This window comes from Andrena cerasifolii, chromosome 1, assembly GCF_050908995.1.
Source record: "Andrena cerasifolii isolate SP2316 chromosome 1, iyAndCera1_principal, whole genome shotgun sequence".
Lineage (NCBI taxonomy): Eukaryota > Metazoa > Arthropoda > Insecta > Hymenoptera > Andrenidae > Andrena > Andrena cerasifolii.
The window spans coordinates 11,853,578-11,877,602 of record NC_135118.1 but is presented as its reverse complement, the minus strand read 5'-3'; the positions used below and the strand labels follow the sequence as shown (position 1 = coordinate 11,877,602).

The following is a 24,025-nucleotide window of genomic DNA, read 5'->3' as shown; positions in this document are numbered from 1 at the left end:
CATCATTTTCGTTTTCAGTTTTTATAGTTTTATCTAGAGTGCCGCTGGACAAGGGACATCACTTAAGTGTCACACGCCGATTTTGACGGGACTGCAGATTTGCAAAATAGTAAAAAACATTTGACACGATTTTTTAATTTTATCGGCCATCGTCCACAAATAGGTGGTGAAAATAGCCCTCGCAGCTGAGGGCTGAAAACATATATTAATATATTTTTTAAACAAATTGGTATTTCTTGAAACTGTTTATGTAGCTGAATTTGCCATTAAAAACGCACACAATTTTGCAATTTCAATTTTTTACCTACACCCAATGGTTTCCGAGATATTCAGCAAAATATGTTTTAAACACCGAATTTTGAGGGCTATTTTTACCCCCTAGATATGGACGATAAAAAAATACTTGTCTTATTATTACATTAGAATAAAATAGCGATTTTATTCTATTACTGCGCATCAGCCTAAGAATCCAATGTTATTTTATATTTACTGCCAATAAAACTGTGCCACTGATAGATTTTGATTGAAGATTTCCCAGCATTTTATTAATGGATAGTACAGAAATATACAAAAAGATCGACAGTGAGTGTAAGTTCAATTCGAAAATCAGTTGTATTAAAAAATAGCAATTCCAAGAAAAATTTGGATATTTTCAACATCAAAGTTTATACAGTGAAACACTTTTATTGATACAGTTATGTTGTAGAAAATACGGGTGTGCGGGTGTAGGAAATTACGAGTACCCGAACCTCGAGATGGGTCGGACCGGGTCGGGATCCCGAAAGTTTGTCGACCCGTTATTTCGGGACCCGATTTTCGATTCGGTATCCGACACTCGATTCAGAACATAATTTTTCCGTATGGTAACAGTTATGTTTCCTTCACTCCAATTTAAAATAAAATAATATTATTTCACACGTTATATTGTGTAATATTTTCCTGGCTTAAAAATTCTTACATCTGATCACACTGGAAAATCACAACCTAAATGTTTAAGTACAAGACTAGACGGAATAATTATGTTCTGAATCGAGCGTCGAATACTGAATTGAAAATCGGGTCCCCAAATAACGGGTACCCGAATATGTTCATGTGTCGACAAACTTTCGGGATCTTGATCAGAGCCCGAAATATCGGATACCCGCACACCCCTGGTAGAAAAGTATGTGCCACTCATTTATTTTTATTTCTTTAATATAATAAATTATTACAACAAGTATAATTAAAATACAGTTACAACAAAAGATATTCATGTATATAGCAACTAAACTAAATTACTTTGTATATAGAATCTTCTTTAGCTTGTGTTGTTACTATCTCCATTTTGATTGGGCAATGCAACCAGTAACTTAGAAGAGTTTCAGTATAACCCATTAAAAAGTACATTTTAACAGGTACTATTTTGCGCGCAACAATGCCAGTAATTCTAATCAGGTTATGCTGCCGTTTAATAATTATTTCACTTACAAACAAACCATGCCATGTTCCATTTACAAAATTTCGTATGAACAAGTCCTCTACAGCAGTCTCAGATGGCCTATTACCATCTTTTACATTTGCTAAAAGAAATAATATATTTATGAATCGACATATACTTGCAGCATATGCCTAGTAATTGTTATTGAAATGGAAATACAATTATGTATTTAGGTTTTTAAGCTAACGTATAGGGTGGTCCACGCAACTTGCACATCTCGAATAAGTATGCTTTGTATGAAAATTATTGAGACAGAACGCATTCCACTTTCCAACTTGTTCTGGATATTACTATTGGTTGGGACTATATTAGTGCGGAGGGCGCGTAAAGCATGGTAGCGAACCGATGTGAATTTGGAGATTTGAACCAGAAACTTGCGAATGTGATTCATCCTATTATACAGGGTGGATCCCTATTACTCTATTGATAGATAGATATATCGCGCTTCGTTTTCGAGAAAATTGCCTTTGAATTTCAGCTATATAAATACGAGTGCGTATTAGGCGCCTGAGCGGCTCGCGGAGGTAACGGGAACGCATCAAGCTGTCCGTGAACAAATTTGGGGGGGTGTTCGCGAGGTGGATCCCCGTTACGGCTACGTTTAGGTATCCCGTAAATTCTAAAAAGTAATTTGTTAAAAAAATTAACAATAATTTTTTGTTAATATTTCGAAAAATAATAAATACCCGAAGCTAGAATTTTAGATTTAGGGTGCACACCCCCCTCCCCCCCTACCCTTAAACCTCGTTTCGATCGGCCACTGGGGCCATTCGGGAGTATATCCAAATTTTTTTATACAAGAGTTGCATGGTTTGGGAGGGCACATTATGTAGTGCATGTATGCTTTTTATCGGTGGAGGTATTTCGTAGATTTCAAGAACAACTTCGTTATTTTAAATGGAATGCTATACTTTTTGTGCCAAAATATTAAAGGATGTTGAATTCTGAGTAAAAAGTATTGACCTTTAATAGCCCTAAACCTAATAATTTTGCTTCGCTTCTTAAAAATATACTTTGCATAATATCAAGTTGGAGATTCACTTTTGTCGCATCCATATTAAACATTTATAATATGTAAAATATTCTATCTACACTCTTCAACTTTGAATACAACATTATCTGAAGTTCCCAATGGAAGATAATACTTATATAGATCAAATGTGTAAATAACCCTTATGTTAAGTAATATTATTATAAATTTCATCAATCAGCTCTTAGAAGAACCGCATTACTAATGTAATGAATTAAGAAAATTGTACTATAATTTACATACAAGTATTCCAAGAATTCCAAGACTTTCTGGCAGCGATGTAATGAGGAGGGTTTGCCATTTCATATGTAAGTGGCTGAGGTTGTTTTGGTTTAGGTTTGTAACGTCCAGCCTGCGTTCCATTAAGTGCTGAACTGACATGTACATATCGTTTTGGCAGAACATTTGTATTAATTGTTGATATCTGAAAAGAAAATATTTCAAATTTTTAACTTGAACTGTGGATGAGGTTATGTTACATTAGATTTTATTAGTAATGCATACGGACACAACGCATATACGTAATCAGATTCATTGCTTTCTGTTTTTAGTAAAATAAAAAGCCTGAAAGGGTGTTTTAATTTATTAATAACAATTAATGAGTACAGTAGTATTATACAAACAACTTTCCATTTGTATACAACAGTAATACCAATCATAAGTCTGAATAATTAGAAAATAACTATTAGTGAAAATGATGGCGTCCTTCCATTGAACTATAAACGTGCGATTTCATGCTGACGCTCGACGCTCAAACGCTCGTACGTATTTTAGCGGGAATTTTGGGAATATGGACGCGGGTTGGTGCCCGTGGAGCGTTGAACCGCCTGTTCGGTGGGTGTGTTTCAAATAAAATAAAGTCCAAAGAAACTATTTTGAAGTTAAACTTTATATAGAGTTCATTTTGGAGATCTGTTGAACTGTTCAGAAAGGCAGTTAGTGACAGAATGTGTCTAGCGTTGCAGAGTCAGCACCCAACTCGGTTAGCTTCGAGCATTGAGCTATACAATATCTGGAACGCGAACTACGGATATTAGGAGCCGGGCGGCCCTGTTGAAAAGAGATAGTTGCATTGCGGCCTGCGGGTGATGTTGTTTCACTCTTACACACGCGTCTATACGTGCCTACACTCCATTCCATATAAGAGCGGACCTACGCCCCTGCCGATTTGCGGCAGATCTGCGCAGCTCTCACGGATCTGACACACACGGTTGGTCGTTGCATTTTTGCGAGTGGTTGTAACACTTTCCCTGCCGGTTTCCTACTAATCAACAGTATATCCCTGCCCCGAACGAGTCCGCTCTAAAGTGGAATGCAGTGTTTACCCAAATTTACTACAGGATAGACACCCCCCAATTTCCCTCGGTCCGACCCGTCTAGGGTTTTACGTAACGTGTTCGTAGTTCGCATTCCAGATAATGTGATTTCACTAGATTGCGTCGACCAATGAACTTGCAACTTCAGAGTAAAATCTAGTGAGATCACTCAACAGTTGAGTTTGCTGAACTCATTGCATATTGGGTAACTCCAATAAATGTGCAACTTCAGAGTACAACAAACTTAAATCTAACCTATTTAGACGGTATGGTATGTTTTACAATTGCATCGAAATGTATTTACTGAATAACTTTGTATTTAATTCAAGTTTATTATTATAATTTCGTGGACAACATGAATTATGGACAAATTTCTCGGATTCAAAAATATAAATTCAATGTGAAATTAATAAACACAATCAATAATGTTGTCACTAAAGTGAAAAATTTTGAAACACCGGAGAAAATAAAAGGGACATTTCTCGAACGATGGGGTGAGTAACTTAAGAAAGAATGCTACGAAACGACAAACATTTAATTTAACTACATTACATTTTCGTTCGCAGGGAAATATTGGAAGAATGTTTACATAGATTATAAAGATGTAGCAGTAGATGTTGCCAAAGATTGTAAAGTACATCCAATACGAACCTCCATATACACTTCTCGTATGTTGCACTTTATAATTAAATGAAAATAGTAACTATACTAGTAGTAGCTAAACTGATAGAAATAATATTCATAAACAATTGAGAGACTCAGTGAAAAGCAGGCACATTGCATAAATTTTCGTTTCTTTGTAACACTAATTCGTTCCAGCAACATAGTGTAATTCCACCACTTTCTAATATAATAGCATACGTTTCATCGATCAGAATCATTGAATTTTCTTCATGCTGAGAAAAGACAATTCCGTAATAGAAAAGGGGCCCATGCCACTCGGCTCCTTGGGAACACGTCACAGATCTTATATCATTTTCAAGATGAAGATATCAGATATGTAGAAAAATTAATCATTTATACGAAGAAAACATAGAAATAAGTGGTAAAAAAACGTTTGCGTAACCAGGATAAGTGGAAAGGTAACAAAAGAAAATTATTCAGAAATAGTGGTAAACAATATACATGGTGGAATGAAAAAAAATTAATTTTTCAGCTAAAATTTGATAATAGTTGTCATTTACCATCTAATTCAACTACCACTTAAAATAATTACAATTCCATACCACATTCCCTACGAAAATAATTTTCCTTTCACCTTGCTTTCCTCTAAAATCATAAAATGATGGCATGTGCCTGTTTTCCACTGGGCGCCTTGATTATAAAAATATAAAAAATTTATAACTTCTTTCATTAGTTTTAGGAATCTGTGTATACTTGAATAAGCACAATCCAGATGAATGTTCCTTTAGAGAACATTTATTACAAAATACTATAAAGGTAATGCAAGTGGGAGCACCTACGCGCAATCCAATATCTGTAAATCATTTAAAGTGGATAGAGCAATGTTATAATGAGGGAATTATACGGCAGATGAATTTAGGTGTAATTTCTTTAATTTGGTTAGACAACTATGACAAAGCATGTTCTTTGTATAAAGCTGTTTGTCCTCATTTAAAACCACAATATATAACCTTTTATCAGAGAGTAGTGGATATAGGATTTTTAGACCAGTGGTGGCTTTTAGAAAGGAAAATGGAAGATTATGATATAAATGAAACAGAATTTACTAATGTACAGGGTGAATAAAATATTTAATTTAAAATTAAAGACTAGATATGTTACCATTATTTATGTAAATTGCCAAAGACATCATTCTTTCACACATACTTATGGAAAGTAAGTTTTTAATAAAAAATATAAAGGATTACTACAAGTAATGCAATTTGTTTACTATTTATTTGTATATAATTTTACTAATGTAACTGTACATTAAATTCACAAGACATGTTCCCCACACGCTGAAAAAATGTTTCTTTTTACTGTTGGAATTGAACAAGTGTTTGTCCATTTAAAATAACAAACACTTCATATAACGATAATTATTTCATACAGCTAGCATTCGGGATATTAGCACCAGCAAAATACCCCTGCGCTTCGCTTTGGGCCTAAGAAATATTAAGGACTCCATGAAAACACATTTCACTTCTTTTCACCATCCCCTTAGGGATTGATTAGGGCAAAATCCTGAAATTGGTTTGTGGGAATTTGTGTGGGTAATCTTTGCGAGTAAGAACCAAGGTGATATCTAATCGGGCATAAGAGATATTAGCGAGTCCGAGAAAATACATTCTACTCCTTTTCACCCCCTTGGGGATGGAATTTCCGAAAATCCTTTCTTAGCGAGTGCTTAAGTTATGAAAACAACGTACCTTCCAAATTTCACGTTCCCACCCTAGTAGCATTTATTGTTGTCCTTTTGATGGCCAACTAATTTCCAAGTTGGGGATACTGTGGGCCAACCAAAAATGCTACAGGGTAGGTTAAACGGTTTGAAGTGGGCGTTGATGAGTCAGTCAGTCAGGATTTCTTCTTTCATATTTGTATTAATTTTCATGTTATATGTAATTACACAAGTTTCAAAATATACCCTTGTATTATAATTGTTTACAGATACTAAATATATAATATCTCAAAATATACATTTCATATAAGTTGCACATATTTTTTAAAACAAACATTGTGTAAAATATATATATATATATCTCTTGCATACATTATTTTTTTTGTATGCAAATATCATTTAACAAACTTTAGTTTCAGTTTAAATTGTTTAGAGTCGTCATAGTTGAGTATTTAATGCTTTGTACTTTATTGTTCAATCACTTTTATGTGAATAAAATATTGGTTTAACATGCTGTTACCACGTGCCACATATGTATATAATAATGGATAGATTTAGGATTCTAGGTGAACAAAGTAATGAATGTCCGCTTTTTTAAGAGGTGACATTCAGAACACTAATTTGACCTCTTTATTATATACACTCATCGTGTACCTAATTAAAAATGTACATTGTATTTAATAAGGTTAATGAAAATGTAGCGTGATACGTGGCAAACGATTTCCCAAATTTACGATGGTAGCAACATATTAAAACTCTTAAATTCTGTATAAAATTTTACACATACAGTGTTTGTGTTCGTATTCCTTAACAAGATTATATATGCATCTAAACTTTGGTAAAAAAAAGATAGATTTTGTATTTGTATATAGTATTTTAATATCAGTCCTTACTGCGGCGATGGTCACAATAAATATTTACGAATCTAGAAAGAAGTTGCTATTAATCACTATTAATTTAATTAGTACAAAATATTATCAAATAACATCGTAATGATTTTACCTCGGGCGAAGACTATAGCTGTGCGACACGGAATGTAGATCATCATACTGTTTGAATAGTTAGAAAACGATTCAGCGTTGGTAAAATGTTGTACGCTAGTATCGACACGATTTTCACCTCCGAAGTCTTTATCGTCGCTACATAAAACAACTTTGTACGTTCCTGGATTCTTTACGCCAATTTTATAATCGGGAAATGACTTTACTGGATGAAAATTGAAGACAAATACGAGATCTGCACGATCGAAAACAATTACTTTATCGTCCTCGTGTTTACAGCTTACATATGCCTGTGAACAGAAAATACTTTTTAGAAACTATGTACCCAGTAGAAGAATATTTTTCAAGGTGAATGTGTGTTTGGGTTTTACAGGGTGAGAATGTAGCCATCCATATTTTTCTTCAAGGGTATTTACAGCACGATCCCAGTTGTTCATGAATTTATACTTCAGCAAATCTTGATCTACTAAATTCCATTGTCTTCTAGCATAATGGTAACTATCTCCATTACCGGTTCGAGGGAAATCCAACCATTCGGGATGTCCGAATTCATTACCTGACAATTTATACATCTTGAAGTTAGTTATAAAAATATAAAGGTCTGACGGCTTGTTACGTAAATGATTTTCAAACTAACCCATAAAATTTAGGTAAGCTTCTCCTCCTAATACATGTGTAATTAATGTAATAAGATTGTGGAGAGCAATTCCGCGATTAATGATTGCATTAGATTCACTGAGTGTACTCATGTGGGTATACATTTCCTTATCCATAAGCCAAAAGGCGATTGTTTTATCGCCCACAAGCGCTTGGTCATGAGACTCTGAATAAGCTACTGTTTTCTCCATCCATCTTCGATTACTTAATGTCCAACAAATCTCTCCAACTTTCCAATCATCATCTTTCACTTCTTTTAAAAGTTTTATCCATTTATCAGGAATAGCCATAGCTAATCGATAGTCAAATCCTAAACCACCTTCAGCAACTGGCCTAGAATATTTATACAAAATAATTAGTAAATAATTTAGATTGAAATCATCCTTCGCATTAACAATGGGCAGGATAGCAGATCCTGCTGACCACAGTCTGACAGATCGAGTCAGGGCCGACGCTAGGTGAGTTCAGCGCGTTCCCCGGAACCCGGTCCCGCGCTATAAAAGGCCCTACGATCCAAGAAAAGCTCATCGTAAATCTTGCAGGGCTCTATGCATAGATATTTATTATTATAAAATTTCTTTGACAGGCCCTGCGATCTACGAAAAGCTCACCGTAAATTTTGCGGGGCCCTATGTACAAATATTTATTATTATAAAATTTAGAAGTACAATGTAAATGGAACCCGGCCACGCAAAAGTTCACGGCAGGCCATGGCAGCAGACTCTGCCCGCAAAACCATAGCTTGATGCGGGCACAGATATCACCGGTCCTGCCGCCATCTCTGTTCGACAGACTTGGCCAACAGGGAAATGTATCATGATACAAATTTTTCAACTTTTGATACTAAAATTAATGCAAGTTTTCTTCTAGACTATAAAGTATTAAACCTTATACCTGCAAACTCCGGGCATTCCACTAACATCCTCTGCTATTGTAGTAATTTCTGGATATAGACTGTGTAACATATGGTTAGCAAGCATTAAATATATTGCACCTTCAACATCAACATTAAGACCGTAATATTCGTCGTAATGACCACTAAAACCTTGTCCAAATCCTCGCGAGTGATATAACATCGATGTGACACCATCAAATCTGCGTAACATTACCATAATACATTATAAATAGGGAATATAAATGATATATCATAAGGCAAATTTTAGAACTTTAATCACCTATAGCCATCGAAACCATACTCCTCAATGTACCAACGTAAATTGGAAAGTAAAAATCGTTGTACTTCGTATTCTCCATAATTAAAGAGCCTACTATCCCAAAGTGGGTGTTGGCCGCGATGACCACTATGGAAGAAACAACTATCCGTACCATCGAACAGATTTAAACCGTCCAAGGTGTTCTTTGATGCATGCGAATGTACCACATCCAGCAAAACATATAGGCCGTGTTGATGTGCCGTATCTATTAATTCTTTTAATTCTTCTGGCGTACCATAACGGGATGAAGCCGCGAAAAATGATGTTACCTTATTGAGTACAATTAAACATATTATTTCAGTTCACATACCAATTTTATAAATTAACATATGAAGTGCTTGAAGTTGAATGAACAGCAAATTGATTTTACATTTACTACAAATATATACCTGATATCCAAAGCTGGCATAATAAGCATGCTCCATAACAGCCATTAATTGTATAGTATTGTAACCTTGTTTTACAATACGTGGAATTATATCTTTGGCAAATTCCAAATATGTGCCAACTTTTAATTCTTGAGTAGCAATGCCAACATGGCATTCATAGATTCTAAGGCTAGCTGGTTTCTTTGGTTTGGGGTGTTTGAATTTGTAAGTCTATATGAAAATTAAAAATAATGTGGATACATATTAGAATTATTATATCTGATATATGTATCTTTATACAATGTACAAAGTAAGGCACGTGTAATGACCACACTATGTATCGCATAATAAGTTCTTCTAAACAAAAACTATATGGTTTTCAGAGTCATAATATGAAAATGGCAGAGGAGATTTCAAGGTCAATTACATTTTTTAAAGGAATCATATGTTTTTTTCATTATATTTTGGCATTACAGGTATTTGCTAAGGTCAGACATAGTGAGTTGCTATATATACAATAAAAAATTCAATGTCTCGCATTGCTTCACTCACAACTCATATAAGCTAGTAAAATCCTATCTTGAGAATAATTCGTTTAAGATGAGAAATGCAACCAACCCAATGACCACTGATTTTCCACAGAAAAATAGTCGCTTTCGACTGGTATAGACGTAACTTGCCTAAAACATTTCATCAGAAAGATAAGATATATGTAGATGAATGTATCTTCTTATCAGTGCCAAGAATATGGTAATAAAAACATATGGCTCTAATTAAAATGATTACAGTGACCTTTAGATCTCTTACCCATCCACCCATGACAAAATAGTTCATATTATGTCTCCGTAGTAATCATAGGGCTTCCACGTACAATTTTCTATGCAACACATAGTGTTGAACTTCTTTCAACAACTGCTATACTATTATGAATAAAGAAATATAACGTCCAATATAAAAAAAGTGAAATTTATCTTGAAATCTCTCCCATTACTCCACCTGCAGAGAAACTATTTATATCACATAACGCCCCCCTCCATATCAAACAACTTTTGTAACAATTTTTTTATTTCTTCAGTTCTTAACGAGATATTCCACCATTTCCAGTTAAAACAAACACCTAGGACAGGCTGTCCCAAAATTTAAAGACTTCCGGGAACATGCAATATCCTGATGCAAAAAGACATCGAAAAGTCCTTTATTGTTTTGGGATCCGAGGCTCTGTTCTTGAGATATTAACAGTTGAATATTAGCGCGTAGCTACAGACCCACGCACACAGTAGAGCCGACGGCGCTAACTCGTTTTCAAGGTTTGAACCAGCACGGTCGACTCTACTGTGTGCGTGGGTCTGTATCTACGAGTGTCTCTTACGTGTGCGTGCGAGGGGCCACTGCTCTGCGTTCAGCTGTTTCGGCTTTAAAATGCGCGGCCCAGAAGTTCGACCGCTAATATTCAACTGTTAATATCTTGAGAACGAAGCCTCGGATGCCAAAATGGTAAAGGACTTTTCGATGTCTTTTTGCATCAGAATATTGCATGTTCGAATTGTCCCGCAATTTTGGAACTCTCTGTTATATATCATATATTCTATGAATTAATATAAAATATTAATTCGATGACACATATACATAAAACATACATACATTTTCAGGCAATGGGCACCATAGACGTTGTTTAAACGTAGCACTTTCAGCACGATTTTGTGTAACATATGTAGCCCAAGGGCTCAATCGTTCCAACAATTCATTATTATTATCCTTTACAATTAGTTTGACTTCAGAAAAGTGTTTTATAGGGCAACTACCATCAGCATTAGGTGGTAAGTGCAATTCCCATTTTCCGTACTCTAATTTTTTATAAGCATTAGCTGTTCTATTCCAACCATCTGATAATAAAAAAGTGAAAAGGACGATTATAATATACATATCTTACATATATTATCAGCATTTATAACCATTGTGCTTTGTCACATCTTTAGCACTGTATTCAGTTCTCTCATAAGAGAATAGTGTTGTACAAGGTGGGCCAGCTTGAAATATACATTCAAATATCTCCATTAAATTTGATCACACAAAAAACTGGCAAAAATAAAAAATCATCAGCATAAAGAAAGAAGAATGACAATGAAAGGATCATTTCCCTCAGAATTATTGTTACCAAATTTCTTTAAACGCTATATGGTTTTGTAATGCTTAATTTAGAAAGAACAAATTTAATAATCTGCATTTACCTATGTATTACTTATTTATGCGTATCATGCACTATGTAACTGGTGTAAAATAACTGCACTGGGAAGTAGTCATATGTAAAGAAGAAACAGTTAGTACATGTGTTAGTGGACTTTTTATTAATGACTCAAGTGTGATGCAAATTTCTTCTTTCTTTCTAAATGGCTAATGAATTCATGCTAAAACTGACATGTCGATAAAATATCTGAATAAACTAAGTGCATGTATAATGTGAACTTCTGTAAGAACTTAACTGTCTTAGCTGAATTTATGTCGTAAGGTTTAGGAGCACAAAAAACATACAAAAACTCAGCGTGGTGGGGACGCATAAATCTTTACTACATACACTTGGCTAAAACATATCGCTCTAGCTATCACAAACACACAGTGAAGGCTTGTCCAACTTCGCATGATTGCCATCTATTTTCTGAATACGATTAAAGCGAGAGCCTATGATGCAGCTTCGCCATAATATCATATTCATGAAACATGGTAAAAGCATCTGTGAAGTACTGTGCCCGGATGGAAAGAAGTCGGTTGAAATGTCACAGGGGCAAGAGGGGTTCATCGCTTGCATCGGCTCGCCCCGCCCGTGTTCCGTTTGCTTACTTTGTCGCGCCGGCCAATAAGGATATACTATTCGGACCCTAGAGTTTCTCGACCAGCTTCTTTCCATCCAGGCACAGTAGATGCCAACCATGTAACATTGGGCCACTCTTTACCATGCATTTATGATAGTTGGAACTCTAGGGTCCGAATGGTATCTCCCCATAGGCCCATGTTCTCGAACAGAATCATAGAGACGGGGCATACGTATTGCACACAACAACATTGATGAATACAAAGAGAGCGAACAGGACGCAGATAATGCGAGTGAATGCGATCGAAGAAGCCCTCTTGCCCCCATGCCCTTCTGAGGACCATCTTTTCGTCGACGCACAGTACGTACATGCATGAACAGTATGTAAATACATATTGTTAAATTTGTATTCAGCTTCTCTTTACCTTAAGCATTAAGAAGATACATGGTTCCATTTAAAAGCATACTAATACTCTCATCACTTTTTTACAATTTCAAGCACAAGGGAGATATTCATATGTATATGTCTTAGACGCTCCACTTTATATATCTTCCTATTTATAAATTAAAAACCTTAAACTTCTGTGAAGAAAATATATGCATACATAAAGTTTTATTCATCAATTTCTCATTTATGTATGTACATATAAAATTTAAAATGTTACTCTTAAATCGTAGCCTAAGATCGATAAAAAAAAAAGCACAATGGATCATGAATCGCTCACAAGATATGTTTTCAGCAACATATTCGTTAACAGACAATGAATATATGATTTTTATGAAAATCATTTAACCCAAATTAATTATTTTATCTAGCAGATAATGTTCACATTTATATTACTTACTAAACTCTCCTGTTAAAAATAGCTCCTGGGCTCCAGGTGCCCATTCTCTAGCAACGACACTATTATCTTCATTCACATGGATTCCAAAAGTTTCATATCCTCTTGAAAATCTCTCCAAACTACCATCGCCAGATTCCACTTTTTCCACATGATCTTTGAACAATGCATACCTGATAGACAAAGTTATTATAAGCACAGAATATTATAGAATATAATTAAATACAGCATGCTGTAGATATCGAAATTATTTTACTTCGCGGCTGTAAAAATCGGTAACAACTTGCATATACACGTTTGCAATAAAATAAAGAAATGTATAATGATTATGCAAAGAAGCTCTTAAAATAGAATCATAAATCACGTTGAATATAATTGCACATGCTGACTATAATTTAATACAAAATGCAGAGTTTATAAGCCTGATAATACGATACCTTTTACGAATCTCGTTTTCGTACGGTTTTAAGTATGGATCTCTTTCTAATAAAGCCTCTATTTCTGGTACCTCGACTTGAGAAGGATCCATACCTGACCATTTTCCACCCATATCTAATTCTATAATTATTTAGTCACTCAGAAGTGTTAAGCAAAGTTGTGAATACAACACGATGCGGCACGAATGCCCGCTAAAATTTGAATGACACCTCAAGGTGACCTCTTTTTCGTATCTTATTTAACCATAAAAGACTGCAAGATTGTCGACCAGAAAAGAAGAAAATGTAACAAAACATAATGAAGTAATTTTTTAAGAGTGGAAGCTTTGTGACCCGATTTGCTTTTCAAATATGGCGTGTACTTAGATCAATAACTGGCGCTAATTTTAAATTCTTTTTTTTTCCTTCCGTGACAAGTGCAACGCCTTTTCTCTGCTGGATTAATGCTTTCATTATATTTTATAGTGAAATCAAGTTGCTAATCGTTATGTGAACAAAATTATCAAAAATGAATTATGGTTTTTAATTCGACGCCTTATCTGCAATGTGTAAATAAATTACTAACGAGGAAAGGCTCTCAACCAGAAAATTCTGTTTCTAATGAAACTTCGTGTGAATGTAGAGCATATTGGAGTATGCAGTGAGTAATTTTTTATCTGCGGAAATTCAATCTGAAAGGGTGAAATCAGCCCTTAAAGTTACATATCGCGTGTTCTTGTTTCTTAAATATAACTTTGTAACGCTGCACGACAGAACAAAACTTAATACATAACAATTGTTCAGTTTTTTATACTCTGTCATACTACTAAAAGTACATTTTTCCACGACGCGAAATTTATAAACAAAATGATAATTTTATTTTACATATAGATTCTTACATTTTATGCAAAAATTAGAAATTCGCAATGGTTTATTGAAGTATGAAACTATATCATTTTTTTTTAAATCTTATTTGCGAAAAACAATTTACTACTTCTGTGCTTGTACGTAGTATACATATTCCCATGCTTGTAAGCGATATCTTATTTCATTTATATTTTACAATTTACAGGAAGCTTTAATTTTGTTATACAAGGGAAAGACATTATCTTCATATATTTTTTTTATAAAGATTTATTTTTCGTAAACTAAACTGCAATACATACTCTCCAGCATTAATGACAAGGACATTTATCTTAATGCAAGGAACTGTTCTGATAGTACAAAACTGAAGCAAATTAAATTCTCCCAAAAAATTGTAACAGAGAAAAGTGTAGTAGGGGAGATTAATTAAGAAAGAATTAGATTTGTTGGAAATATTATTATTAGTTTTCTTATTCACAAATGTTCAGACACCATTTGACATTCGTAACGTAAAGTGTAGTAGAGTAAAGAAAATAAATAATTAAGTATAATGAATTAATAGACCTCAGGAAGGCAGATAAAGTACAGACATTGAACATTTGAAACTTTGGTCCATCGTTTATGTGACTAAATAATCAAAATTCACTTAAAAAAAAGAGATACGATTCTCTAAGTTTTTAAATAAAATACATATAAATAAATGATACAACTAATAAGAAGAGTAATTCAAGTTTCAGTGTTCGATTTTTTTTTCGTACTTAATAATACTAACGGTAATGAATGAACATTTTATATCTGAAAAATGCGTGACTCCCACATATTGTATAAAAGCGCTAAATTGCTTTAGAAAATATTAATAGTGATAAAGAAACTAAATATTCCAGAGGTCACTGACCTGGCTATAACTTCATCAAAGTTAAGGTTTTTAATTATCATTCTACGATAAATGCAAGAGTTTATTAGATTTGCTGAAATAAATTAGCGCCCGGCTAAATATTTGAATTCTTGCCTTATTACAGTTACAGTAACTTTCTCCTAAAAAGTTATTTGTTAGTGGACTTTTTGTCTCGAATTTTGTTTGGTAACGTAATTAGCATTAGAATTATTTAAAGTAGTGCTATCCATGGAGGCATCTGAAGTATCTTCGCTACTACTGCTTCGAATGTCACCCTCCATCTGAAAAATTTTACATGTAAATATAGTCAAAGAGATTTCACGACTACATTTAGAAAGAAGTTTACGATGTAACTTACTTGACCGGCATAAAAAGCATTGTACGCAATTTTGAGGATTAAATATGTCCAAAGCATATGCAGAAATAGTAATAAGATTAATAGAGAATTAAAAATATAATAAGCTGGGAACATCGGCACTATCTTAGGTGCTTGTATTGATGTGCTGCAAAACACAATCCAACACAATTAATATGTCAAAGATTTCAGATCAATTCCTAATTACACTATAGTACATTAGTTTATTTTAGTATGTACTACTCTAATTATAGCGTACGATTAATATTCAAAATTCGTACCTGTAAATTATCCAAAATGGATAAACACCAATACGTGTGATAATCCATAGTACGGTGAAAATAACAAATATACAATCACATAATTTTTGGTAATTCGCATACTTAGCCATCTTTGCAGCCTAAAATATGCATGTATTAATATCAGCATTCTTAAAACTCCATATACAGTAAATCCTCGTTACCAGCCCGACGAACGTGGGCTCCTAAGGTGTTGTGGACACTATTCCACGTGGCCAATGGCCCGAGTGAGAAAACCGAATGAGGGAGCAAGAGAAAACGAAACAGTTGACACGAAGTTGCTGTTGACTCTTTCATTTCCTCTCGCTCGCTCATTAGGTTTTCTCATTCTCGTTGAAGCATTCCAAGAAATGGTGGGGATAGTCGTCGGGGTCCTAACGCATTGTAGGAACAGGCTGGTAACGAGGATTTACTGTATTCATTCACGTGCTCGCATACTTATACTTACTTCTAGGAAAATGTCTGCACAGTCGTGCACTAATAACACTAACGAACCAATTCTCGTCAAATTACCAACCCATGAGAAACACATTAATACAATAGCAGCTATATGATGGATAAACATCTGCCAGAAATCTTTTCTTTTCACATCGAAAAATTGGGAGAAACATAGGGACCAGTAAAACGCCATGGATATCATGTAGTACCACCATACGTCGTTCGAAACTGGATGATACGGATAATTGTAATAGCAATGATTTATATCCCATAACCATGGCTTGTTCCACAAAATAATAAGACCGTAAAGGAATGAATATGTATAATATAAACATCTCCAGCTGTAACAAAAGAACTTAGCATCTTAAAGAAGAGTAGGTTACTTCAGTTTACATTTATATGGCGTACATCGTAATGTTATATTTATTTGACAATATTCAATTGCACTTCTCATCGAGTGAATCCGAAAAATTCAATTCTATAAATGAAGTCATATGTACTGTAATGAATAAACTAACCTGTTCTCACAAAATTTTGTAAGCGTCGATGGCTTATCCTGAGTACGCCTTAATCGTAGCCATCTTTCTACTTGTCGTTCGGACCAATCTAATTGTTTTGCCAGCGCAAGAATCTTAAAATATATCGAAACATTACAGAACAATCCCAAACACTGAATTTCTCAGTTTACCGTGACTTGGCTTACACAAATCTATTCCAATAACTAAATATGAAACACGTAGTTTCTAGTTCAAGAAACCCCTGTTGCGCGCAATATAATACTGTTAGTTACTATTTGTAATTAAGAATTACATTAATTTTATACAAATACGTCGTTTGTAAAATTGTTTATCAAGTATGTACGAATTAGTATTATTCGTTTATGCAAACTAACTCGGTGTTAAAATAAAACATTCATTAATGCTTATGTATGGAAAGTGATATTGTAATGAGTCAATTATCGCAATTGGCTTTTATTATGTTAACAGATAAACATACCAAGAGGAATAAATTGAATACAACGCAGGGGCGGTATATTTGTTATGGTAAAATTTGGATAATATACTGAGGACGTAGAGTTACCTGTTTATGTTTAATCTTCCGACTAACATAGGCTTTCTCCAATGTAACATTTGGCGTTGCCTTTTTTATTCTTGTATTTTTTATACCAAGAGACTTTCCAAACGGACCGAAGCAATACCTATAGAACAGTTATCAATGAATATGGAATAACCTTAGTCTAAATGAAATTAGACGATTTTTTTAACAGTGTTAACACGGGAGGGATATAATAGAGAATGGAAGTTTTATTACCTCTCGAGGGCATATCTCATTAACAGAAGAGTAAATGCCATGGGTAAAGGATAAATTAAATGGTGATAATCCGCATATTTGTTTTCGGAATTTGGTTTGATATCGTCCCATGTTATATTAGACGGTAACCAAACATCCGTCGACCAAAAAGCCGATGACACATTCTTTAACACATTCATCGTCCAAGCTCCTGCAACTAGTTATTCACCTTATATCACGAGTCCATTAATTCTCACTGAAAGATAATTAAACTGGGACAGTTAAATGGATACCTATTTACTGAAACCGCCTTTCTAACGTACACTTCGGCTGTCGGCTACCTTCCCGTTCTACATACGCCACCGCTCGAAGACTGCGCCCGTAGCCCGTAGTCTTGATGTACGACGTTCAACTTTTTCCTTGATTATTAATCCTAGTCTTCTTTTCAAGCCTATTCCCACAAGAAATAACTTGGCATTGATGTTTTTCTTAGTTCTTGTTCAAGTCTAATTGTTGGTGATACATTTACTAACATGTAATTTAGTTACACAACCACCCGTTATAAACGCAGGCTAGGAGCGTGTGTAATTATTCCGATAACGAATGTTGTATGGATAACCCCGCCTTTAATCCTCATATGTTAGGTTTGTGAATATGGCTTGAACATTGGCCAAACTTGTCCAACAAAAGAATATAACATCAGGTATTTATAATAACGTAAATTCTCACAGATCATGCTTCGATTACTAATTTAATTTTCCGATTACTAATAATAATTCTCTTATAAATTGGTTGAATTTTACTTATACAATTATTACTATTGAGTTAAAAAAAATATTATTCGCACAATTTTATTTCAGGTCAATTATATATACAGGGTGTTCAGCTACACGTGGGAATAAATTTAACGGGGGGATCTGGACAGCAAAATAAGACGGAAATTAAGAATGTCGATAATCCGGTTGAGGCTTTGTTTGTTAGTTATAAGCGTTTAAAGATATGCCCGACAGCAGGCAATTCGCGTGCAGCGGTGCACGCGTGACAAGTCACGCGAGGGACTGTGCAGTGGTGGTCAAAGCTACTATTGCACGGGGTCACTCATCTCAGAGAAATTACGACGGAATTTACCTGTTCTTCTTTATCACTTCATCCATTATTAAAAGGTATCGTTGCATTACACCACACCTGCCTACTCGCTAAAATCCATTACTTCCATTATATCCACTGGAGTTTCATTACGCTATCGACACATACACGCGCAGAAATCACACAAAATTACACCACCCCCAAAAAAATAACGAAAATAGTTACCAGATCTCTTGCACTAAAACGTTTGAAAAAAGTGTATAAAAGAACACACATTTACCCGCACTGAATACGTAAAAATAATCAGATTCACACGTACTCCGACAATTGAATCTGATAACTCATGATTGTCTACTTCACGATTTGTCGATGCTGGTTGAAATAAATTACTATCGGCGAAGCTAAGTAGGTAGTCAGGTGTAATTCAACAATAACCTTTAATTTTGGATTACGTCTCGCAGAATCGTGTGGCCATGCCGATTGTCGAAAATTTCGTCGCAGCTTCTCTGAGGTGAGTGACCCAGTACGATTCGACCCCTCGCCTGTGTTGCCCCGCGTGCACCGCTGCACGCGAATTGCCTGCTGTCGGGCATATCTTTAAACGCTTATAACTAACAAACGAAGCCTCAGCCGCAATATCGTTATTCTGGATTTTCATCTTATTTTGGTGTCTGGAATCACCCCTTAAAGGACAATGTTAAGTCCCAGACGGGATTACTGACCTACGAGCGTACAGCGCTTGCTACACACCAGCGGAAAGATCTCGCAAGCCGACTCGATTGATACCATTTTTAACTTTGAAATTAGATGAAATCACCTCGAAAAATAGGCTCAAGATTCGAAATTTTGCGGTTTTGAATAGCAGAAGCCACTAGTAAAATCTCATCTAGTCCGAGGGACCTCGGGTAGGCACCTGAGGAAAAACCGAGGGATGTAAGCGATACTCTAGCAGGATGGGGCGGTAAATGAAGGCCTCATGGCCTTCATTCCAGGGCAGTGTTGGGCTTGCATTTGCCGCATGAGCCCCTTTTCTAATGCCCAGTACGAAATCGGCAATGGATCAGTGGCCCATGGGGTAAACGCAGGCCCAATACGGTCCTCAAATGAAGAACCTATAATGGGATTATAATATTCCATTTAAAAAAATTAAATTGATCTTCAAATGTCATCTACAATTTCATGTACGAAAAAGCTTTTTATACAACATAATGTCTCCCTCCATGGGACACAATTTTCAGAATAACAAATTGTTCATATCTTCAACGGCCTTCGAGATATTCTAGCGCAGAGGTGCGCACGGAGCCGCTTGGACCGGTGTCTACCACATGGTGTCCTCCCCTTGTGAGTTACGCGCGGACAAACATAAAAAAAAATACATACGGGTCGAATCTATAACCTCCTCTTTTTTGAAGTCGGTTTAAAAACACACTGTACATCAGGATTGCCCGGTAAAGAGCAAAATACCTCCTTAGGTTCTGGGACCCGGGTAACAACCGAGCGCTGAACTCTTGCGTTGCTAACCACAGCATGCGTTGTGGGAGACTCCTGCAAGACTGTGCGTGCGTCCATGCTGCCTAGTACCACAATTAGGTGGGCCTCACGCGTACGACGCACACACGCTCTTGCAATTCTCCCAAACCCACGCAACGGTTAGCAAAATAACAGTTCAGGTCGTTACCGGAGTCCCAGAACCTAAGGAGGTCTTTTGCTTCTTTCCGGACATACCTGATGTAGGTACATACATATTTGTTGAAGTCATAGTTGCTTCAGTACATTGCTGCAATGTTGCCACTATATTTTTTTAACGCAACATCAACATTCCATTGCATGGTAATAATTTCACAATATTCCAGAAACATTGCAATGGTGTCTGCAATATTTCAATATTGTAGCAATCTGTCTGCCATATTACGTGCTGTACGTTAACACGCATAGAACGAAAATGAACAGTTCCATTTAAAAATACATTAATGACTTTGACGACGTAGTTTATACAGCATTTTGCCAAATATGTAGAAGAGAAACTCTAACAAAAACAAGTATGACTGCAGCTTTCAGCATAAATGCGTTTAGTAGTCCTTTCTATTAACGGTTATATAAATAATTAAATTATCTTTCTCGATAGTAACGAAATTAATGAACATTTTATAATTTACTTACATAAAAAAAATTAAGTCGATGCTACAAACTTTTATCTACAAATGACACGGTATGAGTATAAAACTAATAAGAGGTTTGATAATCCTTTGCTTTTATTACTCCCAATAGGTGAACAGCGATATTACATATTAATTGTTTTTAACATAGTTGTAGAAATGTCACCTCACTGGCGTTTTAACGCAGTTGTAAAAACCGCTTTCGAATATTATCCTCGTCGTATATTTATCCACAAATGCTCGATTAGATTAAGTTCCAGACTTCGAGGTTGCCAAGGCATCAGAGGCACAGAGTATAGTTTTCCTTAAAAAATCGGTTTCCTATCTCCGATGTATACTTAGGATCGTTATCATGTTGAAACATGCCTCTTATCTTCTCTGAGGTTTTGAATCGAAGAGAAGTGGGCTTCTGTAAGTACTTTAGTAGGTATATTTTGCACCCGTTAATTTCCCTTCCAATAATAACAAGGTTTCCGATTTGCTCATTACTGATGACTCATCAGTATGCAAAGATTGTGATAAACAAAACAATAAGTTGCAAAAATATTCTTATGTCAACATAAATACTGATGCGAGTAGGTGTACTACTGTATTGCAAAATAAACGTGTGCCTGAAATTCGTGTCCTATGTGTTAGAATACGTTCGATATTGTATTATAAATTCTTATAGCGATCAATTTATATAATTGTATACTACGATGAATATGCATACGCATATATATATTCTAAAAGTAATAACATTATATAGAACAGTGTGGTAACAATTAAGTGTTGGTTATTAAAAATCTTCATGGTATCTTGTATTAAAGCAATTTTTATTAAACGCTGATTTATATCATCATTGAACATCAGTGTGCGCATTTACGATTAGCAGGGTATTGTTTCAACAAGCGTTTAATTACGCGTTGATAGATTCGAGCATTTCTTCTTTCATGAAGTTTAAAAAATTCTTGCTTCACCGTATCAACTTTTATTGTTTTCCGTTTAATACCTGGCGTATGAACTAAAAAGGCACCGTCAAGTATAACTAATCGATACTTCAGGAGACACATGTGGAACATCTAAAAAAAAACATAAATAAATAATTATTAATGTACAAGATAATGTACCGTCGATATTTGCAGATGTCCTCAGACATTTATAAGAAAAACATTATTCGAAGTAAAGTTTCCTCTATATTAACGATTACCAGATTAAAATTAGAATTCTGAAAATAGGGGAAGTGAATGTTTCGTGAAATCTTTTGCATTATTTCTTGTTTCGAATTTATCGATAAATGTGTACAGTATACCTGACTCATTTTGTCTTGCTTGCCTTCCCAAGACATGTCCTCCGTATAAAACGGGTCATCGCGTATTCCGATGAAAACGGGCTCCCATCGATGATGAGGATATTCTCTTCTGGTAATAATGAGCGATCTGACTTTGCCTGGGTCTGGGCTAATCATCCACCTAGTGAGACCAGGAAATCTTTGGCAATGCGAGCAAAGGAATCTATAAAATAAGAGCATTGTACCTTGTAAGTATTCGTAGTTTCTTATCTAATGTAACGTCTTCTCTGTACGCATGTAATCATTCACAGAATTTCTACAGGATCCAGAAATAATCCTACGTTTGTATGCAATGCTGCGTTCGCTCGTACAAACCTATGAAAATATACGGCCACACCAGCTTTCGTCGCTAAGAGTAGTTCTCTTTTGGTCGAAGGCGGCCGTTGGTTCGACTTTATTTCAAACACTGGCACCACAAACACTACCCCAGTTTTCGGTGGTTTGCCACGGGCCATCTCCATGAAACTAGATGCCAGTTTGTTACTAGGTAAAAGTTCAATGTCCGTTACTAAAACACGAGTTGTGTTTGCCTGCATTCTGGCCACGTTTCTGGCCACATTAATAGGGTAAGGCATACCCCTCTGCTTTCTCTCCGTTTCTGATTCACCCCTTTGAAGGTCAGATGCGGCACAATCACCTTGAGTTCGAGTAACTTCTTTCAAAGCGGGCGGAAGACCCGCTGGAAATACCAGATGAACAGAGACCTACGAAATTATGGCCCTTTAGATCTCCATGACTAGAGTCAATCTCCATCGTACGCGATTACTACTTTGCAATGTATTTATTGTATTATATCTATGTCTACTTAGAAATACTTTACAAGCATCGTAAAAGCTGAAGCTACGTGGTTCGATTCGTTTCGTACTACTTTATCGAATTGTTATCAACTTAAAAAGGCCGATTTGAATTCGGTGTCCTTATACTCTCTAACAAAGCCGACTATGTGCCTGTGATTGTAGTGATAAAGAAAAAGAAAAACAGTTGTGTGATTTTATATGCGCCTGATATTTTTTCGATTAAAAAAAGGTGTCGAATCTCATACATGTTTAAGACACTGTCGTAGGACGTCCTTAACAGCCGCAATCGCGACAGCCGTTTCTTAGGGCGAGCTAAGAATCGGTGAGTCGTGATCGGGGACATCGCTAAGACAGCGTTTGAGTTTAATCATGCTTCTAGCGACCCGCTCTGACAGGGAGTGCATGGGGAAACCTTGTACATTTCGGGTTCGCATCGACAGGCCCGATCGAGGAGAGTAACGGCGGTACCAGCATCGAAGCCAGGTGTAAAAATAGCCAGACTCAACGGGCCCTCCCATCTCCTGACCAATTCCACAATTCCATAGGCATGGTCTGCAGTCGCGTGGGTGCAGAGTGTCACCTGGGGCAACTTGTTCCTCTCCTCGGTTCCGCGCAATACAAACGGTAGGACTCTGTAGGGGCTCTTCTCACCGGTTTCCGGGCTCCAGGTGACTTTGGACGCCGGATAGGAAATAACATCCGGTAGGCCATGGTACCATCTGCAGGAACTTCTGTTCCTGGCTTGTAGATCCGCCATGTACGTGCCTGCTACAAACGGCGGTGCTCCGGCCTGCTCGTCCTGCTGCGGACTAGAATAGCCCTTTGGCGTTAGGGTGTCGTCGTTACCGATTACTTGAATCTGTGGGCGAGGTCCGCCACTGGCCAGCAGCCGTCCTATCAAAACGAAAAGGAGTACTATGCCCAGCCAGAGCAGGAGCCTTCGACCAGACCAGCGCATCGCTCTCTCCTCTCCACAGAACGCTTTCCTTGGTGTCTCGATGATTCTGGCCAAGGGAACGATTTTCCATATTACGAGCGCGATAG

The 24,025-nt window shown here is 36.0% G+C and overlaps 5 protein-coding genes across 9 annotated transcripts; 1 reads left to right on the top strand and 4 right to left on the bottom strand.

The window, feature by feature from the left end:
* Positions 1–1,176: 1,176 nt before the first annotated feature.
* Positions 1,177–3,186, bottom strand: Mrps24 (mitochondrial ribosomal protein S24). The gene is made up of 3 exons (XM_076813445.1): positions 3,016–3,186; positions 2,751–2,931; positions 1,177–1,559 (listed from the first exon to the last, which is right to left on the bottom strand). Exons 1-3 carry the CDS (start codon positions 3,040–3,042, stop codon positions 1,270–1,272), a joined length of 498 nt encoding a protein of 165 aa, XP_076669560.1. The 5' UTR covers positions 3,043–3,186; the 3' UTR covers positions 1,177–1,269.
* Positions 3,187–4,057: 871 nt separating this feature from the next.
* Positions 4,058–5,593, top strand: LOC143369450 (mitochondrial import inner membrane translocase subunit Tim29). The gene is made up of 3 exons (XM_076813406.1): positions 4,058–4,317; positions 4,390–4,491; positions 5,181–5,593. The coding sequence occupies exons 1-3, from the start codon at positions 4,179–4,181 to the stop codon at positions 5,570–5,572; spliced, it is 633 nt and encodes a 210-aa protein (XP_076669521.1). The 5' UTR covers positions 4,058–4,178; the 3' UTR covers positions 5,573–5,593.
* Positions 5,594–6,400: 807 nt separating this feature from the next.
* Positions 6,401–13,805, bottom strand: Agbe (1,4-alpha-glucan-branching enzyme). The gene is made up of 10 exons (XM_076813194.1): positions 13,493–13,805; positions 13,059–13,228; positions 11,049–11,290; positions 9,429–9,638; positions 9,001–9,308; positions 8,720–8,920; positions 7,806–8,158; positions 7,540–7,724; positions 7,170–7,458; positions 6,401–7,092 (listed from the first exon to the last, which is right to left on the bottom strand). Exons 1-10 carry the CDS (start codon positions 13,603–13,605, stop codon positions 7,085–7,087), a joined length of 2,079 nt encoding a protein of 692 aa, XP_076669309.1. The 5' UTR covers positions 13,606–13,805; the 3' UTR covers positions 6,401–7,084.
* Positions 13,806–14,777: 972 nt separating this feature from the next.
* On the bottom strand, positions 14,778–18,203 carry Schlank (ceramide synthase schlank). 5 transcript variants are annotated; one of them, XM_076813289.1, is made up of 8 exons: positions 17,914–18,195; positions 17,634–17,823; positions 17,403–17,520; positions 16,841–16,953; positions 16,333–16,663; positions 15,867–15,985; positions 15,589–15,733; positions 14,778–15,511 (listed from the first exon to the last, which is right to left on the bottom strand). In XM_076813289.1, exons 2-8 carry the CDS (start codon positions 17,810–17,812, stop codon positions 15,386–15,388), a joined length of 1,131 nt encoding a protein of 376 aa, XP_076669404.1. In that variant the 5' UTR covers positions 17,813–17,823; positions 17,914–18,195; the 3' UTR covers positions 14,778–15,385. The 5 variants fall into 5 exon arrangements, with proteins under 5 accessions (XP_076669404.1, XP_076669395.1, XP_076669403.1 ...); XM_076813280.1 differs by having other exon boundaries at positions 17,634–17,868; positions 17,936–18,195; XM_076813288.1 differs by having other exon boundaries at positions 17,634–17,868; positions 17,954–18,195.
* Positions 18,204–21,652: 3,449 nt separating this feature from the next.
* Positions 21,653–23,941, bottom strand: LOC143369377 (beta-1,4-glucuronyltransferase 1). The gene is made up of 4 exons (XM_076813238.1): positions 23,394–23,941; positions 22,500–22,888; positions 22,146–22,347; positions 21,653–21,915 (listed from the first exon to the last, which is right to left on the bottom strand). The coding sequence occupies exons 1-4, from the start codon at positions 23,937–23,939 to the stop codon at positions 21,703–21,705; spliced, it is 1,350 nt and encodes a 449-aa protein (XP_076669353.1). The 5' UTR covers positions 23,940–23,941; the 3' UTR covers positions 21,653–21,702.
* Between the last annotated feature and the right edge of the window lie 84 nt (positions 23,942–24,025).

Excerpts from the sequence above, each read along its gene's own strand:
- Schlank (XM_076813289.1), bottom strand. The coding sequence starts at position 17,812 with ATGAATGTGTTAAAGAATGTGTCATCGGCTTTTTGGTCGACGGATGTT. Across the intron at positions 16,664-16,840 it reads ACAAAATTTTGTGAGAACAG|CTGGAGATGTTTATATTATA; the intron begins GTTAGTTTATTC and ends CTTTTGTTACAG. Across the intron at positions 15,986-16,332 it reads GTGCAGACATTTTCCTAGAA|GCTGCAAAGATGGCTAAGTA; the intron begins GTAAGTATAAGT and ends TGCATATTTTAG.
- Agbe (XM_076813194.1), bottom strand. The coding sequence starts at position 13,605 with ATGGGTGGAAAATGGTCAGGTATGGATCCTTCTCAAGTCGAGGTACCA. Across the intron at positions 9,309-9,428 it reads ATGCCAGCTTTGGATATCAG|GTAACATCATTTTTCGCGGC; the intron begins GTATATATTTGT and ends GTACTCAATAAG. Across the intron at positions 7,725-7,805 it reads AGCTTACCTAAATTTTATGG|GTAATGAATTCGGACATCCC; the intron begins GTTAGTTTGAAA and ends ATAAATTGTCAG.
- LOC143369377 (XM_076813238.1), bottom strand. The coding sequence starts at position 23,939 with ATGCGCTGGTCTGGTCGAAGGCTCCTGCTCTGGCTGGGCATAGTACTC. Across the intron at positions 22,889-23,393 it reads GCGAACCCGAAATGTACAAG|GTCTCTGTTCATCTGGTATT; the intron begins GTTTCCCCATGC and ends ATAATTTCGTAG. Across the intron at positions 21,916-22,145 it reads AGCAAGACAAAATGAGTCAG|ATGTTCCACATGTGTCTCCT; the intron begins GTATACTGTACA and ends GTTTTTTTTTAG.
- Mrps24 (XM_076813445.1), bottom strand. The coding sequence starts at position 3,042 with ATGAATCTGATTACGTATATGCGTTGT. Across the intron at positions 2,932-3,015 it reads TGATTACGTATATGCGTTGT|ATATCAACAATTAATACAAA; the intron begins GTCCGTATGCAT and ends TTTTCTTTTCAG. Across the intron at positions 1,560-2,750 it reads TTGGAATTCTTGGAATACTT|CAAATGTAAAAGATGGTAAT; the intron begins GTATGTAAATTA and ends TATTTCTTTTAG.
- LOC143369450 (XM_076813406.1), top strand. The coding sequence starts at position 4,179 with ATGAATTATGGACAAATTTCTCGGATTCAAAAATATAAATTCAATGTG. Across the intron at positions 4,318-4,389 it reads GACATTTCTCGAACGATGGG|GGAAATATTGGAAGAATGTT; the intron begins GTGAGTAACTTA and ends TTTCGTTCGCAG. Across the intron at positions 4,492-5,180 it reads AACCTCCATATACACTTCTC|TTTTAGGAATCTGTGTATAC; the intron begins GTATGTTGCACT and ends TTCTTTCATTAG.